General features: G+C 34.4%; 1 protein-coding gene across 1 annotated transcript in view; it reads right to left on the bottom strand.

The window, feature by feature from the left end:
- Window positions 1–19,184, bottom strand: part of nlk2 (nemo-like kinase, type 2) — a 110,563-nt gene that overhangs the window by 50,913 nt on the left and 40,466 nt on the right. Inside the window, exons 2-3 of the mRNA XM_073817680.1 lie at window positions 7,428–7,557; window positions 7,131–7,186 (exon numbers count right to left, since the gene is read on the bottom strand). Of these exons, the coding sequence (XP_073673781.1) occupies window positions 7,131–7,186; window positions 7,428–7,557 (186 nt within the window). The remainder of the gene's footprint in view (window positions 1–7,130; window positions 7,187–7,427; window positions 7,558–19,184) is intronic.

Raw genomic sequence — 19,184 nt, 5'->3', positions numbered from 1 at the left:
TATATATATATATATATATATATATATATATATATAGAGAGAGAGAGAGAGAGAGAGAGAGAGAGAGAGAGAGAGAGAGAGAGAGAGAGAGAGAGAGAGTGGGTTTATTTGCAATTGACATTTCTTTCACTCTGTCCGACATCTTGGATTTGTTTTTGAAGTACGTACTATGGATTTAGCTTCTTCACAAAGGATAAATACAATCAGGGTTGCCAGGTGTGCATAATAAAACATGCCAAACCGGTACTCAAAATGAGCCCAATCACGGCCAAAACTATCCAATTTGCGTTCTTGGAGAAAATCACATCATCACGCGTGTTAAAAAAACAACCCATGGCAACATTGTAAAGTTAGCCCAGTTTAGCGGGAAAATTTAAGATTTGGCAACACTGTATAACCCAGATAGCAATGAGTCGGCGGACCGCTGGCGCAAACACGTTTGACGGTGCACCGAAAAAGTAGTTAAAATGCTGTCAGTTCCACTTCCATTCTAACTCCCAACATGCTAATCATAGCCATGGCTGCTGGTCGATTTTAGTAGAAATCCTTGTATTTCAAAGCGGCTTGCCGCCAGCCGGCCGCGGTCCATTAGACGGAGGCAACCGCCAAAGAAAATGAAGCAGTCAGCATCTCGCAAGAAATGGGAGTGACGTATTCGGCGGCAAACGTTTCATCCCCGCCAGCGGGACGCACCTATAGCCGACAGCTTAGGGCCGGCGGCAAAAAGAAGCCGTGCGGATATTTTTTGCTAGCTGGGAAAATGTTGCATTAAGGCTGGAATACACTACAGGACATAGATTTCATGCTAAATATACTACAAATACATTTGCATATTCATGTACTTAATAAAAATTCTCTGCAAATATACAATTAGTATATTAAACTGGAATACATAATGTCTGTTAAACTGGAACAACTAATTTTGTGCCTTAATGCAGAAATAGTGCTGAAGTCCAACTAAAGATATACTAAGTATATTTTATTGTGCTAAAGTGGAACTACTGCAAGTACACTTTAGGTACATTTTTAAATATCTTACATTTAAAGACTCCAATTTCATTCACTCCTCATCAATAGTGACATTAAAACACATTTTAGGCCTAATATTAAGAAATGTGCATTGTGCACAAGTAGTGCTTCAAATAAAAATTATTATAATTTTTATATCATATGTCAGTAAATATTTTAATAGATTTGAACTATACTTAGTATGAAATAAATGTATTTTAAATATATTACTTTTTACTAGGGAATATATTTGCCAGTGTTGTAAAAAGTCACATAAAAATTCATATAAATAAATAAAACGTTGTTAAAAAAAATGCCATAATATTACTAGTTCCACTATAAAAATAGACACACTTTAGATTTGGCAACATATTTAACCTGTGAGAAATATATAAATAATTTCAAAATTCAATAATAATATCATAATTTAAAATGTTCAAAAACTGCAGTAATTTGATGCAAGTAATGTATTATTAGTTTTATTATTAGTTTACTATTAGCGGTTTACTATTTATTATTTTTATTACTAAAATCACTGGTTTCACCACAAAATGTGGACCATATTTCATGTGTTAGAAAAAACATATTTTTATTTTTCATTTAAATGTTTAGATATTTATTTAAAAGGTCTTGAAACATTACAAACCTACAATATTACTGCAGTATTTTTTTTTACACAAGTAAAGCAAATTTAAAAATAATGCAACATATTAACACAGAAACTTACCCTGGAAATCCAGAGGTCTCACGAGAGCACAATTTGAAGACACTCTGGCATCGAGCAATGATGCACGTTACTGCATTACGTAAGCAGTTCTGGGAACCAATCAAATCGGTGTATCGCATTTAAAATGATGCATTTTAAAACCGTCTCAAAGTATCAAACATGTTTTATATCCTCCAACTTGATGGAATCACAGTCGGAATTGAAAAATTAAATCAGACTGTGTGTGCATCACACGTAACAAGATTTTCTGTGAAATCTGTCAACTCTGACTTCCCAAAATCTACAGACTGGCTCTGACTTTTGGCAACAAATGTTGCCTCATCCAGAGTGCAAATTGAGGCAAAAATCTGGGCAAAAAAAAGCTGTGTAGTGTCTTCCAGCCTTTATAATTTGCGCAAAAAAAGGTATCTTGAGCAACATACTTAAGTTGCCATTGTGTAGAACAGCCTTCACCTATGACACCCTAAAATGCTCCCTACATAGACAGCAAAGATTTTGAACAATAGACAAAAAGTACACCCCTGCAACAGAAGCGAATATGTTTGTGCCACAAACAGTGACTGATTAACTGAAACGCTTTCACCGCAGGCGTCTGGTAAAATGCAGCGTATATAAAAACGGCATTCGAGCAGTCAGATGAAGAAATAACAGCCATTATGACAAGGAGCATTGAGCACAATTCACACATCATTCACTGAGAAAGACACCATTCAGCAAAAGATATAATTAGCCGGAATACACAGCGGCAGTGTTGTATGAAATAACCTTTCCAAACAGGTCTGCTGAGGACCAGCGAGATCCCCGGGCTCTGGAATAAGTTTTTTTTTATTAACTTTGAGTGTGAATTGTACGTGTACATGTTGAGGAACACACATTTTTGCATGTCTAACCAAGCGGCTTCAAAATATATGGCTCAAGGAGCCGGCCGCAAAGAATGCATTGATGTTTTTGTTTCTTAATCCATTCAAATGAGAGCACAAAGGTTCTACTGTGCTGTGTAAAAGCAGAAGGATATGAGTCTTTGTTTAATCCACCGAGTAAATAAATACGTTAAGCAGAACAAAGATAGTGGCACTGAGGGGGAACATTATCACACAGAATATGAATGTTCTTTTGCACCTGTATGTGTGTGTGTTTAAAAGTGTTTACAATCTCTTATTATGCTGCTTCTGTTTCTCTTGGAAAGCGCAATGGAAAGCACAAGCACTATAACTGTCACCAGACTATGAAGAACGATGATAATTTTACAAACTGAAATTTTACATATTGCACTTTTTTATTAGGGGTTCAAGCACATAGAGCTGAACCCTATTGCAATTACAGCATTCTCCAACTAAATGCCATTGTGTGCAGACCAAACCATAAGTCTTAGAGACTTGGAAGGATGTCTCGTCAACAAGACTTGCTACATTCGACCTGACGTTGGCGCTACAGCGATCAAAAGTACAAAATCACTCTTAACTCAAGCAAAATTTTACAATTTTTGAATAACCTACTTTTGCAAACTAGTCATAGCTTTTTCGCTCGATAGGAACCAAACCAGTGCAGAAAGATTCTCAGCAAAGTTAATCAGGGGCAATATCTAAGAACAACTATATAAAGCTCCGGCGTTCTTAGCGCCAACTAATCTAAGCACTTCTGATTGGCCAATGCATTCCTAAATTCAACAGAAACACATTTAATTGGTTATAAGGCTCAATGCTGCACAAAACAGCGTATAAATCAATCTGATGCAGTGCGAGCAAATCTAAATGTAATTCAGCAACAATTTTTATTTATTTTCACATTTTCACATTCAACTTTGCCCTTTTGTCTTGAATTTATGGGGCATGTTTGTTCATTTTGGTGGCAATTTTGCCACAAGCCCTCATAATTATAACTTTGGAGTGAATATCAATAATAATAATAAAAAAAGTGGAACTTACGACTTACAGTCACAGAGGACGACAAAACATTTGTAAGAGGTAGAGCCATTTTCACTAACATGCCTTTAACTTGGTATTCAGAACACATGTAAGAGCTCAATCTAAGGTCACTGTAAAAAGAAAAAGAGCAGAGTTTGATGATACTTGGTTATGCTATAACAGGATAAAAATGGCTATAACTACACTCCAGATTGTCCAACTGACTTAAAAATTGGTATGCCCTGTCTTTGCCCAAAGTGCAACAAGTGTCTACGATACATTCGTGTATCTCAAAAAACATGTCAGAAACCGGCTACTTTTCAACCTACTTTTTTGTGAATTTGTTTTTTCATTCAACATCAATATAATCACCACAGCATGATTCTCTGGACACTTTAGATCAATAATTAGCAAAAAATTTGTTTAAATTTACCCTTTGGGTAGCTATAATGGTGTCGTTCAGAAAAGGTACATGTCCAAATATACCCAAAAGCCTATGAATCCTAAATGAAAGCTCAAAACTTCACAAAACTAAGTGAGCACATGCGACATGATTCTAAACAAGACCGTAGGTGGTGATATAACAGCCATAAAAGTTAATAAACATCATATTTCAGTGGTAAATTACCCGCAATTGTCCAATCATTGATTTAGCTGGTCACAGGCATGTTAAATAATATACAATGTCTTTTTTCTTATGTGCTTAAATGTCTTAAAGCAATCGAACCCCGGTATTCGAAGCAGCTGTATTTATACATTTTATTTTCTGCAAATCAGTCAAAATCAAATAATCACAAAACAGTTTGCAATGATTTTAGGGGTAAAATTTGTGGACTTCTGCAGAATGGATATAAAAGTAGTATAATGTATTGAATGTACAAATACGCAAAAAGGCAAGAAACGTATAGATCTCTGTTAATGATAGGCATTTAAATTTCGCATGTTAACAGTTTAGTATAGTATTCTTTTTTATTTTAGTTTTAGCAATTTTAGTATTTCAACTTAAAGTTTTATTTCAGTTATTGCCAAGACAAGGTATTTCTCATTACATTTTTTTAAAAGTTCAGGTTGTTCTTCTAATATTTATATTTTATTTTTGAAATTTATTTCAATTAAGGGAAACAAGTTGTAATAGATTTAGTTAACTATAACAGCTCTGTATCATAATTCATACATGTTCTTTTTCCACCTTCTCTGAATCTTAAACTTCATAACCATTTGCGTTTCTATATATAAATGACTCCTATTATGACTGGCTAAACTCACTAATAATATGCTAGTTATTCAGGGCTCCCATGTCATATCCATGAAAATTACATACAGTATACAACCAGTTTTGAAGCTTAGTTTCACTTTATGTTATTTGGCATACAATTTACATTAAACTCTTATTTCAAAAGTGCAAGGAAAATTCAGTTTCCCATAATATGCTCCTTTAATTCTGGTGTCAAAATGGAGAAATGCAAGCTTGCACTATGACTGAATGTGCATTACATCTCTAAGCACTCTCAGAGCCACAAAAAATCAATCACTGCAGAGAGCTTAAAATGTAAAATGTATGTTGCTTGGCATGTTCACCCTTTCTTAGTGGATTTACTTGCACACAGCATTATTTACTAATGTTACACATCGTTTAGATGATTCCAAACACTGTGAAGCAAAGCCGAATCCAAACCACAGACAGCGGTCACGCTGCATGAGAAACGTCTAAAAATACAAAAGCGCAGGATAAATCTCCCGGCTAATTAACACAAAAGCCTTTTCTGTTCCTGATTTTGAAGAGCTAAAATTCCAGCTAATTTAAGAGGAAGACTGTCCAACTCAAATCATATAAAGCCTCTTGGTATTTGATGGGGGAAAAAAATACTGTGAGAAAAGTGGCTTACAGAGTGCGTATCGGGTGACAGTGCAAGAGCGGTAAACGGGGGAAAGCGTGTAATTCCTCTGATTAAATTATATACCAAATTAAGAAGCTGGGGATGCCTTTAGCGTCCTACAGACCACATCTAGGAAACATCAGAGGAAAGAAAATGGCTCAAAAATAACATGTCAGCTTTTTCTGAAATCCATCCCTACTACAACAAAACCATTAGGCGATAGAAAGAAAAATGAGGAGGCGAAAACAATAACCCCTTAACCTGCGACAATCAGAGAGCAAGCCAGAACTGTTTTACTTATACTGTAGATGGCATACTGGTTCCCATAAGTACACTGGATCATTCCTTGCCATCAAAAACACTCAAGCACAGCATGAGGCAAGCCATCGCCTCTCTAAACCTAATGTTCAGCTTGATCCCACTTTAGCAACCACAAAAGGCACAAAAAAAGCATATGCGCATCAATTTAAGACTTTAAAACAAGACCTCAGATGCCCTTTCTACGCCGGAGCTCTGAAATCTACAAGCTATTGTTTCATACTGCTACTTGCAATTTTCAAATTGCTTTCAAGCTCCAAGCTTTCAAGGTCTAAAAAGTTAAAAACCACAATGAAAATCTGGGATTTAAAATACCATTTAAACCTGTAAACAAACGGAAAGCTTGAGGATTCTGAAAAATGTAAAACAAAGAAATATGTGTGATTACCTGAAATAAAGCCAAAATGGCTTGGTGCGATTATCATATTGCAAAGGCTGCAATTTAAATAAATATACACAAAGAGTGTTTCAGAAAAAATCGTGGCACTATGTTGTTTTATACACATGCAGCTTATGATCTGGTGTTTTAGTATCTCAAGATTTTTTCGGTTATTATAATAATAACACTTATTATTATTATTTAATGTACAATCATGTTAATAAAATCACAACATATTTGGTCAAACTGTTTAGACCTACAAAAGTGTACAGCTAACATCGAGCTTTAAAAATAAATTATATATGTGACCCTGGACCACAAAACCAGTCATAAAGATCTTTTTTTTTTTTTTATACACCTGAAAGTTGAATAAATAAGCTTCCCACTGATGTATGGTTTGTTAGATAGGACAATATTTGACCGAAATATTGAGAATATTGAGAAAATCACCTTTAAATTTGCATATTACAAATCAAAAATTCATTTTTGATATATTTACGGTAGGAAATGTACAAAATATCTTCATGGAACATTATTTTTACTTATGTATACCTACTTATAATATATAATCTTAATATGATTTTTGGCATGAAAAGCAATACTTTTGACCCATTCATTGTATTTTTGGCTTTTGCCACAAATATATCCATGCTACTTACGACTGGTTTTGTGGTCCAGGGTCACATATAAAATATTCATTTATTTATTTGCAAATTTGTGATGTTCTTTAGATCATTCTCAAATCATGCTGGAGAACATGATCATCAGATTTTACACACTGCAGATTTCAGACTAACATGCGGTTATCAACCAGAAATAATTACCACGTTGGCCTATTTTTTTGGAATCCAACCTTTCTGGGATCAAAACCACTTAATTTTAAAGCACCTAGTAGTTTAGCTTTCTGTTTAGGATACATTTCCTCAAAGTAGTCGATGTGTGGAGGCTGCAGAATATCCAGAGCTGACAGCACCTGTGGAGAAACAAAGACAGAGCGCCAGAGGTCAGCTTTGACGCCAGAGAACGTGGGCACTGACACCAGCCTTCACATGACATTGGTTTCCCAGGCACCAGCAGCCCAGGGACAACGAGAGCTAGCCAGGCTCCTGCTAATGGCACCATGGGGACGGCACGTAGATAGCGAGAGTTAGGTAACACTAACTGATTAAAAAAAGAGAAAAAAAAAAAGCAGTAGGGGATGGTGGGAAGCTCACATTGTCGTGCTTGAAGAAACAAAGCATCTTCAGCTCACGGAAAACCCTCTTGCAGGAGACAAGGTTTTGGAAGACATTGGGCATCTTTTTGAGGGCCACGCGTTTGCCATCTCTGGGGTCTGTCACTGACCTGAGGAGAAAAGATGAGAAATAAGCAATTAGGCAAGGCGATATAGCAAAAAAGAAAAAAGAAAGTCTACATTCATACCAAGAAAATGTTTATATATACACATTAGCATGTAAAAGTTATGAAAGAAAGTCTCTTGTGTTTAATAAAGCTACATTTATTTAATTAAAAATACAGTAAAAACAGTATGATTGTGATTACTGTGATTTCTTTTTCTATGGAAGCCTGTTTCCACCACTGAATAAAAGTAAAAAAGGTTACTGCAACTTTTTAATCTCAAAATTCTGAAATTCAGAACTGCACAATACAAACTCGCAATTCTGACTTTTTTTTCCTCAGAATTGTAAGATATAAACGCGCAATTGTGAATTATACAGTCAAAACTGCGAGATATGAACTCACAATTCTCAGAAATTACGTCAGAATTGCATGATATAAATTGATAATTTCAAGTTCTAAAGTCAATATTGTGTGATATAAACTCAGAATTTCCAGTTCTAAAGTCAGAATTGCGTGATATAAATTTACATTTCGAGTTCTAAAGTCAGAATTGCGTGATATAAATTTACATTTCGAGTTCTAAAGTCAGAATTGCGTGATATAAATTTACATTTCGAGTTCTAAAGTCAGAATTGCGTGATATAAATTTACATTTCGAGTTCTAAAGTCAGAATTGCGTGATATAAATTTACATTTCGAGTTCTAAAGTCAGAATTGCGTGATATAAATTTACATTGAGTTCTAAAGTCAGAATGGCATGATATAAATTTACATTTCGAGTTCTAAAGTCAGAATTGTGATATAAACTCTTTTGACTTTTAAACTCAGAAGTGCAAGAAAAAGTCAGAATTGCTAGATTAAAATGTGAAATTCTGACTTTTCTCTCACAAATGCAAGTTTGTATCTTGCAATTCTGACTTTTTTCTCAGAATTGAGATATAAATGCGCAATTGTGAGTTATACAGTCAAAACTGCCAAACAAACTGTCAGAATTGCGTGATATAAATTGATAATTTTGAGTTCTGAAGACAATATTGTGTGATATAAATTTGCATTTTGAGTTCTAAAGTCAGAATTGTGTGATATAAACTTAGAATTTCAAGATCTAAAGTCAAAATTGCTTGATTTAAAATTGCAATTTTGAGTTCAGAATTGCGAGAAATAAAGTCTGAGATTCAAAGTTCAAAAGCACAGCATTTATTGTCTATACAGTCACTTTTTAAACAGAGTATATATGGTTGTGTTTTCCAATTTATCTACATCAATTTGTGACAACACAAATCTCTGAATGACCGTTTTGAATTAGTTCACTGAAACAGACAGTTTGAAGTGATTCATATTAATTAAAAGACCAAATCTTCAACTCTGAAACTAGTATGTGTCATGATTGTGAAATGTCTCATGACATGGAAACTTAATGATCACTTAAAATGCTTTGTCAGCGAAAGCAGTATTTTTTCAAATACATTGTGAATATTTGAAATATTGGCCCGACCTAATCTGCATTTAATTAAATATTTTGATTAATTTTGACACAAAAAGAAGACTAGAAGAGCAAGCGAGAGATGATTTGTTGATAAAAAGGCAAGCGCTGAAGGGCCCTCAGTAACGGCCTTGAATGTTGCTGGTTTGTGAACATCTTTTGTCGTCACTGTGCTATGAGCAGCTCGATGTGACCTTACTGAGAGATGCCAATTGGTATAAGTGCCTCTCCTTCTTCCCCGAACAGTAACACATTTTCCACAGCAATGTTAAACACATTACACAAATGCAGCTATCATTTCCCCAGCATAACGTGTCATTTAAACTCGCTACACCTGTTTGCCTGTTCATTTTCATGTATTGACTATATATGAAAAGACATTTTCTCTCTTGAATTGATAACATCCATGATTACAAAATAGAGCTTGTTTATTTATGCAAACTATAAAATGCACAATATTTCTCAAACCAATAGACAGACATGTTATAAAATGTGCACATACAATTTTCACAACACAGAATGCTTTAGCTGTTTTTGTCACATAATAATTGTCTCAAATGTGACCGCTAAACCTCAGAGGTGTGATCAATGTACACAAATAAATGTGTCCCTGTACACCTCACCTAAAACAGAATGGAACATTCAGACTGAAAAACAATTCATGATCACACAAACACACACACACACACACACACACACACACACACACACACACACACACACACACACACACACACACACACACACACACACACACACACACACACACACACACACACACACACACACACACACACTTTCACTGTGTGGGAAAAATTGTTTAAAATATCTTCTTTTGTGTTTCAGGTCATACAAGTTTGGATCAACATAAGGGTGAGTAAATGATGATGGTTGTGTATTCCTGTGAAGCAATTACTCTAGTCTACAGTGTCACATGATTCTTCAGAAATCATTCTAGTTCGTATTGTCAGTGTTGGAAATATTAAATATTTTTGTGGAAACTGTGATCACACAAAGTGCTTGATGTGTTTACTAGAGCAGTGTATGCGGCGGGAAAGTAAGAGAAAGTGGAACAGAGTGCTGACAGATATATATTAGGGATTAAAAAATAAATGAGGTGTTTATTTACGGTATGAGGAAACATTGATCTGGAAAATGAATGATTAACGGAGAAAAAGGTCTCTTGGGTCGGCACCATGACACACAAACACTCTCGAACGCACACACATGCCTGGTCACGGCATGTGATTCACAAGCTGGATTAGACAACAGCACGAGGGAGAGGGGGAGGAGAGAGAAACAGAGAGAGAAAGAGAGATGTTTCTTTGATAAAAAGGCAATCGCTACAGCACTGCCATCTCTCCTCAGTATCAAAACAAAAGCTACAGCAGGAAATGAAGACAAGTTTCTTGGAAAATGGAGCAATAAAAAAAGACAGTCTTGTATAGATATACACATTGAATGAAAATGTGACAGACAACGCAATAGATTTGCAGAGAATGGAGTTTGTTTGCACATCCCAACCAGCTTGTCACAGCAGCAGTGACTCAATGATGTGGCTTTAGGGGCGGGACTAATTAAACCTGTTTGAAAACAATCAGCTGTGTTTTTTTAGTCATAGTTTTTTAATGAGTCCATTGTTTGTCCTGAACATTTTAACTGTCTGCTGTTCTTTAGAATAATCCTTTAGGTCTAGGGGTGTGACGAGACACTTATCTCACGAGACGAGACGATTTTTAAACTTTTTTAAAGAAATCCTCAGTGATGAAATATATAGGGGAAAATTGTATTTTATTCAACAAAAATGTAGGTGCATTTTGATATGAACTTGTACTTTATGAAATTAAACTTCTATTTTAATGAATTATAAACATGTACATTAATGCTGCATGATACTGGATAAATTGAAAAACTATTTTCTTTTATAAACTGGAGACCTCCATTCTGAAGAAAAAAAGGAATAGAAATCTAGACAAAATTACGTAATTTACTAGTGGTTCTGACAGAATGTTCATTGCTTAAGTCTATATTTGAACAAAATTTTTAAAAAATGAAGGAGCCAGTGTCTCAATTAATAAAGGCTTGTTAGAAGATACTTTCGTTTTGATCGCTACTGTAGACAATAAGTGTTTATACCCAAACTATAAGCTTTTATCCCAGTACTTATGTTATTTACATGTCTGTAACAAAGCAATATTAATGATTATGTGGTTAAAAAGACTGTTAGTGTTGCTTTCTGAAACAGCAGCAGTAAGAATGCAGATTTGAATGTCTTCAATAACTTTCACATCGTAAGCGTCAGTGGAGCGCGTGAAACAGTTGTAATAGACACCGCTGAATCGTTGTCATTCATGAATAAGATCGCATGGGTGTTTGAATAGAGATCGTGATATTTTAAGAAGTAGTCATGCAACTCTAATGCAAACACTGCAAAATATTTTGCCATGATATCGTCACGTTCTCGCGAGACCAGTCAGATCTCGCGGGACACATTGGAATATCGTGAGATCTCGTGCCACGAGATATCGTCACACCCCTATTTAGGTCTCATAAATTCTTTGGTTTTTCACCATTTTTGTGTATTTGAATCCTTTCCAACAATGAGTGTATTATTTTGAGATCCATCTTTTCACACTGAGGACAACTGTAAGACTCATGTGCAACTATTATGGAAGGTTCAAATGCTCAAAAATCGATGCTTTAAGAGCCAGGGGTTACAACTTTTTGAATTTGTAGATCAGGGTAAATTTAACTTATTATTTTCCTTTGGGAAACACGTAAGTATCTTCTGTAGCTTCTGAAGGGCAGTACTAAAATTAAAAAAAAATATATATGAAATTTAGGCAAAATAAGAAAAATGTACACATCTTCATTCTGTTCAAAAGTTTTCACCCCCTGGCTCTTAAAGGATTAGTTCACTTTCATAACAACAATGTACAGATAATGTACTCACCCCCTTGTCATCCAAGATGTTCATGTCTTTCTTTCCTCAGTCGTAAAGAAATTGTGTTTTTTTGAGGAAAACATTTCAGGATTTCTCTCTTTATAATGGACATGGATGGCACCCCCGAAGTTTGAACTTCCCAAATGCAGTTTAAATGCACTTTAAATGCAGCTTCAAAATGCTCTAAACGATCCCAGCCGAGGAGGAAGGGTCTTATCTAGCGAAACGATCGGTTATTTTCGAAACAAATTGACAATTTATATACTTTTTAACCTCAAATGCTCGTCTTGTCTCGTCTCTGCGCAGTGAACATGTAGTCAGTAGAATCCGGGTTAATGCAGTTAGGGGATGTCTAAAAACTCCCATCTCGTTTACGTCTTCAATGTCAAAATCATCTTATTAAGCCTTTTTTTTAACCTTTTTTATTGTAAAGGGAGTCTTGAGTTTCTTTGTATGCTCACTTTGTAAACACTATGTTGGTCATTTTGCAGCGATCTAAGGTGATTTTGAAGTTAGGGAAGAAAACGAGATGGGAGTTTTTAGACGTACCCTAACTGTATTTACCTGAATCACACAGATTTCGCATGCGCTATAATAATATAATATATAAACTGTCAATTTGTTTCAAAAATAACCGATCGTTTCGCTAGATAAGACCCTTCCTCCTCGGCTGGGATCGTTTAGAGCCTTTTGAAGCTGCATTTAAAGTGCATTTAAACTGCATTTCGGAAGTTCAAACTTCGGGGGCGCCATCAAAATCCATTATAAAGAGAGAAATCCTGAAATGTTTTCCTCAAAAAAAAAAACCACAATTTAATATTTTAAGTTTTCTAAAATGTTAGGTTTTATTATGCAATGAGGCATTATTTAATTAAAAAAAGGTCTCTATTTTGCATACATTTCAAGTACAAAAATCTTAACACTGGTTGTCAGTTTCAAAATTCTTGTTGAATTTTTTTTGACATGTTAGAGTCAAATGTTTTTACAGAAGGAATTTTGGGTGTCTTGTTTCGTCATTTCATAATTCAGAAAATACTTAGAACAGGCAGAAAATGATATATTATTTAAAGTATTTTGGGAATAAAATGTATTAAAAAATAAGCAAATTATACATGAACCTCTGTAAAAACCTTCAGGATATAGACAAGAATAAAAATGTAAAGTTTGGTGTTTGTAAGTGCTACTGAAGTGAAGATTTCTGGCTCAGTGTAGGAGAAAAACTCATTTTGAGAAAACAGCCTTTAAAAATATGTATTGTAATTGAAGTCTATTGACATAAATAGATAAAGTGCTATAAAAGAAACACTTAATGGTGTCTTTTGGATGTTTTCTTTCCACTAGTCTGAAAAAACACTTTATGAAAAACCAAAAAGCCCAAAATCTCAAACTTGACAGGTGCATGAAAAACCAAATAATTAGTGGGACCTGATTAGTGGGCAGTTTAACTGTTCAGGACAAATGAACAACTATCACTTAAAAAAAAAAAAAAAAAACAGCTGCGGATCATTCAGGTAACACCACAGTATTAAGCGTATGTAAACTTTTGAACGTGGTCATTTTTATGAATACAACTATTAATTTCTTGTATGGACTATATGTGAATGACTTTTATGTGAAATATCTTATTCAAGTCAGTACTAAATAAAAAATACCATTCATTTTGTCTTATTTTGGTAAAATGATTAACATTTTGCAGATCCTGCAAGGTGTATGTAAACTTTTGACCTCGACTTTGTGCTAGAATTAAACACTAATCATGTTTTTAATGTAAAAATGTTAGTTCCATTATCTTTTCTCTTTCTAAGCTTCTTTCACAGTCGTACATGTGAGAGACGTGTCTAATTTAACTCATTAAAGCTTTGTCAGCAGCCTTGCCTCAAAATCCCTCCCTCCACTGTTTCCAGGTGCCAGAAAAATAACAACACGCGGCCACGTGAGCCCGACTGACGCCTGGACCCGAGCTCCCCCAAGCGCACTTGAGGACTCATACACAGAACCTACTTCCTGGAGATAGCTGAGTGAAACGGCTAAAATAGAAAGATACGCCTCTCTCTCACTCTCCATGTATCGCTCCATCTATTTCTCACTCTCTTTCCCCTCCGCTTTTAATCATTGGCTATTCAAAGATGAAAAGCCTTTCTGAAAGGGAAAAAGATTATCGGAGTACTTCAAACATGGCTTTTCTCTCTCTAAGAGCGCATGAACATGTCCTCAGAAACAAAAATTGCTCTTTTTAACATCTTGCTTGATGTTCCGAAAAGTAATGTAGAGGTTGATTTAAGGTCTAGCTGACTACAAGTGGACAAACCCTTTGGGACTAAAGAGTGGTTAGATCAATCTGGAAGTACAAAATGGCTCGCTCTCACAAAATAGTCTAGTTTTTTTCCCCTATTGTCAGTGCTGTGCTTTTAAAGCAGTAAATCAAGTTTAAAATAATTTAGCATTTAAATCATTTTTGAAATTGTTGTGTTTTGTTCAATTTTGTTGTGCATCATCTAGATTTCTGAATGCACAAATAAGCCATGCAATGCAATTAGCGTGCACATAACATATTTCATAACATGTCTTTGAGTCAGTACTGTAAGTTAAGTCTATGGAAGAACCTTATGGAAAGTAATTAATTTTCATGAACAAAGGCTTTGCTTTGTTTTCACCTTAGCATAAAGAAAAAATATGTAAGTAAATGAACAGAGGAATTCAAAGAGGGTTCTTGCACTGCAATCCTTTTTTTATTTTTTTATTTTTTATTTTTGTAATTTTTTTTTTTTTTTTATATTTATACCATATGTACATCGACTTAACATACAGTAGTCACCACTAATAAGCTACTAAATATATTGTAGTAGCCTAAACTTTTGTACAGCTGCTTTGCAACGATTTGTATTGTGAAAAGCGCTATACAAATAAACTTGAATTGAATTGAATTGAATTAAATACATAAAAAATGTGAGGTAGTTTAAAAGCTCCTCGACCTTCATTATGACTATTACTGGTAATATTAAAACATTGCATTTAAATAATATTTAAAGAACAGACAATAAAGAACAATACTTAGAATGTAAGGGTTTGAAAGTAATATACAGTTGAAGTCAAAAGTTTACATACACCTTGCAGATAGGGCTGGGCCGATAAACGATATCATATCGAATCGCGATAAAATTTATGTTAATAACGATGATAAGCTCTAGACATTTTTTGCTCGATATGGATTAATCTAAGAGCCAATCACACAGCAGAAATATGCGACAGCGGCCAATCAGCGTGCAGCGTGCGTGTGCACGTCAAAGTACAAAGTTCATTTCCTACAGCACTTTGCCAAGCAACCCTACACCAGGACGACAAAAAAAAAAAAAAAAAAAAAGAGAGAGAGTGGAAGCAGCGACGAAAGAGAAACTAACCTCGATTTATTATCCAAAGATGTTGAAGTTGTCGACAAAAAAGGTAGCACGAATTCCGTAAGTGGTTTGACTATCTGAAAAGTGACTCTCAGCTCAGCTGAGAGTTTGGCGCGATTGTTAAAACTGAAACCGAAAGCAAAAAACGCACGCGCATTCAAAAGCAATTTTAATCCCACTTTTTTTCATTTATTTTAGTAAGTTATTTTAATTTTTAAGGCCAAATCTGTAATCTGCTTTTGTTAATAAACTATACTTAAAAATGTAATTTAATGAATCCTTTAATTTTTGTGGCTTTAGTCATTGTTGGGATACTATTTTAAAGCTGGCAACATCAACAGTTTATATCGAAATATATATCGTCATCGTTCAACATGGGAAAAAATTATCGAGATTACATTTTTGCCATATCGCCCAGCCCTACTTGCAGATCAGCAAAACGTTAATTATTTTATCAAAATAAGAGGGATTATGCAAAATGATGTTATTTTATTTTTATTTAATACTGACCTGAATAAGATATTTCTCATTAAAGGCATTTACATATAGTCCACAGTAGAAAATAATAAATGCATTTATAAAAATGACCCCATTCAAAAGTTTACATACACTTGATTCTTAATACTGTGTTGATACCCGAATGATTCACAGCTGTGTTTTTTTTGTTTGTTTGTTTTTGTTGAGATCCATCTTTTCACACTAAGTACAACTGAGGGACTCATATGCAACTATTACAGAAGGTTCAAACCCTCACTGATGCACCAGAAGGAAACATGATGCATTAAGAGCTGGTGGGGGTCAACACTTTTTGAATTTGTGGATCAGGCTAAATTTTACTTATTTTGTATTTTGGGAAACATGCAAGTATCTTCTGTAGCTTCTGAAAGGCAGTACTAATTGAACAAATATGATATTAGGGCAAAATAGGAAAAATGTACACATCTTCATTCTGTTCAAAAGTTTACACCCCGCCTCTTAATTGCATCGTTTTTTTCTTCTGGAGCATCAGTGAGCGTTTAAACCTTCAGTAATAGTTGCATATGAGTCCCTCAGTTGTCCTCAATGTGAAAAGATGGATCTCAAAATCTTACAGTTCACTGTACAATGTGCTTTTGAACAAATCTGACTGAACACAAACTTGTCCCCAGAACAAAATATAGGTAAAAGTTATCTTTCAGCACATTCATTGACAAATATAATAACATGCCATCTCGATGTACTGTGTAATTATGCAATTATGCTGTTTACGTGGAGATAAGAACTTGCAAAGCTGGTCTAGGAAACGCAGAAGCACATCTCAGGTGCAAAGCTCAAACTCAAGGTGAATTCTGCAAGCGAAAATCCATAAAAAAAGCAGATCATCTCATGAATACTACAAGAGCCGAATCCACTTTGCTAGCCGAGTCTCGCTCCTTGAAGGTTTGTTCTAGTCTCAAAGGCTATTGATTCTGCTTGGCTAACACATGCAGATCTGTATCGCAGACAGATTGCCGTGTTTTCTATCAATATAATACCAGTTAGTGGATACAACAATGTGCTGATGAAAATCTGCCCCAAACCAGGAGAACAGGAGCCATGTAATAAGTGGGTAATTCCTGCTGAAGAGTATCTCGTGATAAAAAGCCTCTCTGGTGGAGTGTTTTTCTTTGGGTTGGGCGTTTTGAACTGTGTGAAACCTATAGAGATCAGCCTGTAATCTGAGGCCAGCCATTTTACCTCAGTCGTTAATAATTCAACATCGACCATATTCACATTGGTACCGAGGGACAATGGCATGTTTGAAAAAACAGTATTTTTAGAAACCAAGCAAGATTTCAGGGCGCTGACGAGAGGATGTGTTTTTCCGAGAGGCTTATTTAACAGTTTCAAGACAACAAATACAGACCGATTCAGATTTGAAAAACTTGTTTGTTTACCCTGTTGCTAAAGGAACTGTCCTCTAAGTGTTTGGTAAATTGCACAGTGCTTTGTAAGAATAAAAGCTCATCCAGTTTATACTGCAACTAAAATTGCTCACAAAACAACTCTTTAGAAAAATAATGCTGTATGTTCTGTGCATTCAAGACGGCACTTCAGACTTCCTAATAACATATTTCAGAGAAGTCAACTACTGTAAAGAACTCATTTCAAAGGCATTTCAGGCCACAAACAATGCGGCACTGAAGTTGAAGTTCTATGTAGGCTGTAAATCGATGTAGGCTGAAGTCAACTATGGATCTCAAAACGCAAGATGAAGCAACAATGAAGCAAGATGATTCTAATGGGGCTGAATTAATAATAGATACCAAAAGACTACATGTATATATATATATATATATATATATATATATATATATATATATATATATATATATATATATTAAAAAGTAATCATAATTTGGGGTCAGTATGATTTTTACAGCAAGATTTTATAATGATATAAAGATTTATATTTTAAATAAATGCTATTTACTTCCATACTGAAAAAAAAAAACTAAAAACTAAAAAAAAGGTACCCAGTTTCCACAAAAATATTAAGCAGCAAAACTGTTTTCAACATTAATAATAATATTAATAAATAAATTACATTTTAAATATTCAAATCAATTATTTAAATTTTTTAATTATTATTATTATTTTTTTACTGTGATCAAGTAAACTCAGTAAATGCTTTGGCACCACATAAATATATAAATCGATAAAAAAATATAATAATCAAAATACACAATAATAATTTTTTTTAAAAACAAGTTAAAAATTAAAAAATATACAGAAATATACATCTCTAGCTACTGTTCAGAAGAATAAAGTCAGAAATATTTTTAAAGACTATTTTTAATTATTTTATTCAGCAAGGATGTATTAAATTTAAAAAAGTGAAATTAAACAAATATATAATGTCACAAAAGATTTTGATTCCAAAAAAATATTTTGATTTTGTTCATCAAAAATTCTGAAAAAATAAAAATAAAAATTTAAAGCTGCAACAATTGGTTTCTCCACTGATACTAATTCGTAATAATCCTTGAGCAGCAAATCAGCATGTTAGAATGATTTCTGAAGTACCATGTGACACTGAAGACAAGTAATAATGCTAAAAATGCAACTTTGCATCACAGAAATAAATTACATTTATAAATATATTAAAACAGAAAATTAAAATTAAAATAATATTTCACAAAATTACTGGTTTTACTGTATTTTGTAATCAAAAATCTTGCCCAAAAAACACAAACACACAAAAAAGTGATTTTTTTATACTTGTTGAGCACAAAAATGAAAGTTAAAATGTTATATTAGCATTACAAAAAGATTTAACGGATCAATGCATGAAGTTTCAATGCAAATGAAAACCAAATGTTTAAGTGGAAATAAGTTAAAACACATGTACACGATCAACAAATGCAACCTCTCACACCGCCCTTTTTACCGTTGAGCCCTGAGATCTAAAAGCAGGCAGAGATAAAACATATTCAGTGGCACTTGACAATTAACTGCTTACTTAACTGCATCAATACCTAATGGCTTCTCACATGTCGAAAGATGACAGACGCCGCTTCAAGTGCACACACTCAGGAAATCACAGCCTGAATACTTCATGGGCAACATTTTGATGAGGAACTAGACATTGTTGATTTATGATACACTGCCTTTTTTGCAGTCGCTGAGGAAAAGCGCTAAGAGAATCTGGCTTTTTCATTGCGAGCCCTGGGAGGATCGAGTGATTGTAGGGTTTTTGGCAGTGCCACACAGTTCTCCGTCCCCAGCCACTTTGATTTTCCTAATTAATCTACAGAGCCCGGCCTCTTTTCCAGCCCTCTGCACAGAT

Source organism: Garra rufa, chromosome 14 (assembly GCF_049309525.1).
Source record: "Garra rufa chromosome 14, GarRuf1.0, whole genome shotgun sequence".
In the NCBI taxonomy this organism is placed as follows: Eukaryota; Metazoa; Chordata; class Actinopteri; order Cypriniformes; family Cyprinidae; genus Garra; species Garra rufa.
This window is presented reverse-complemented; position numbering and strand designations above follow the sequence as displayed.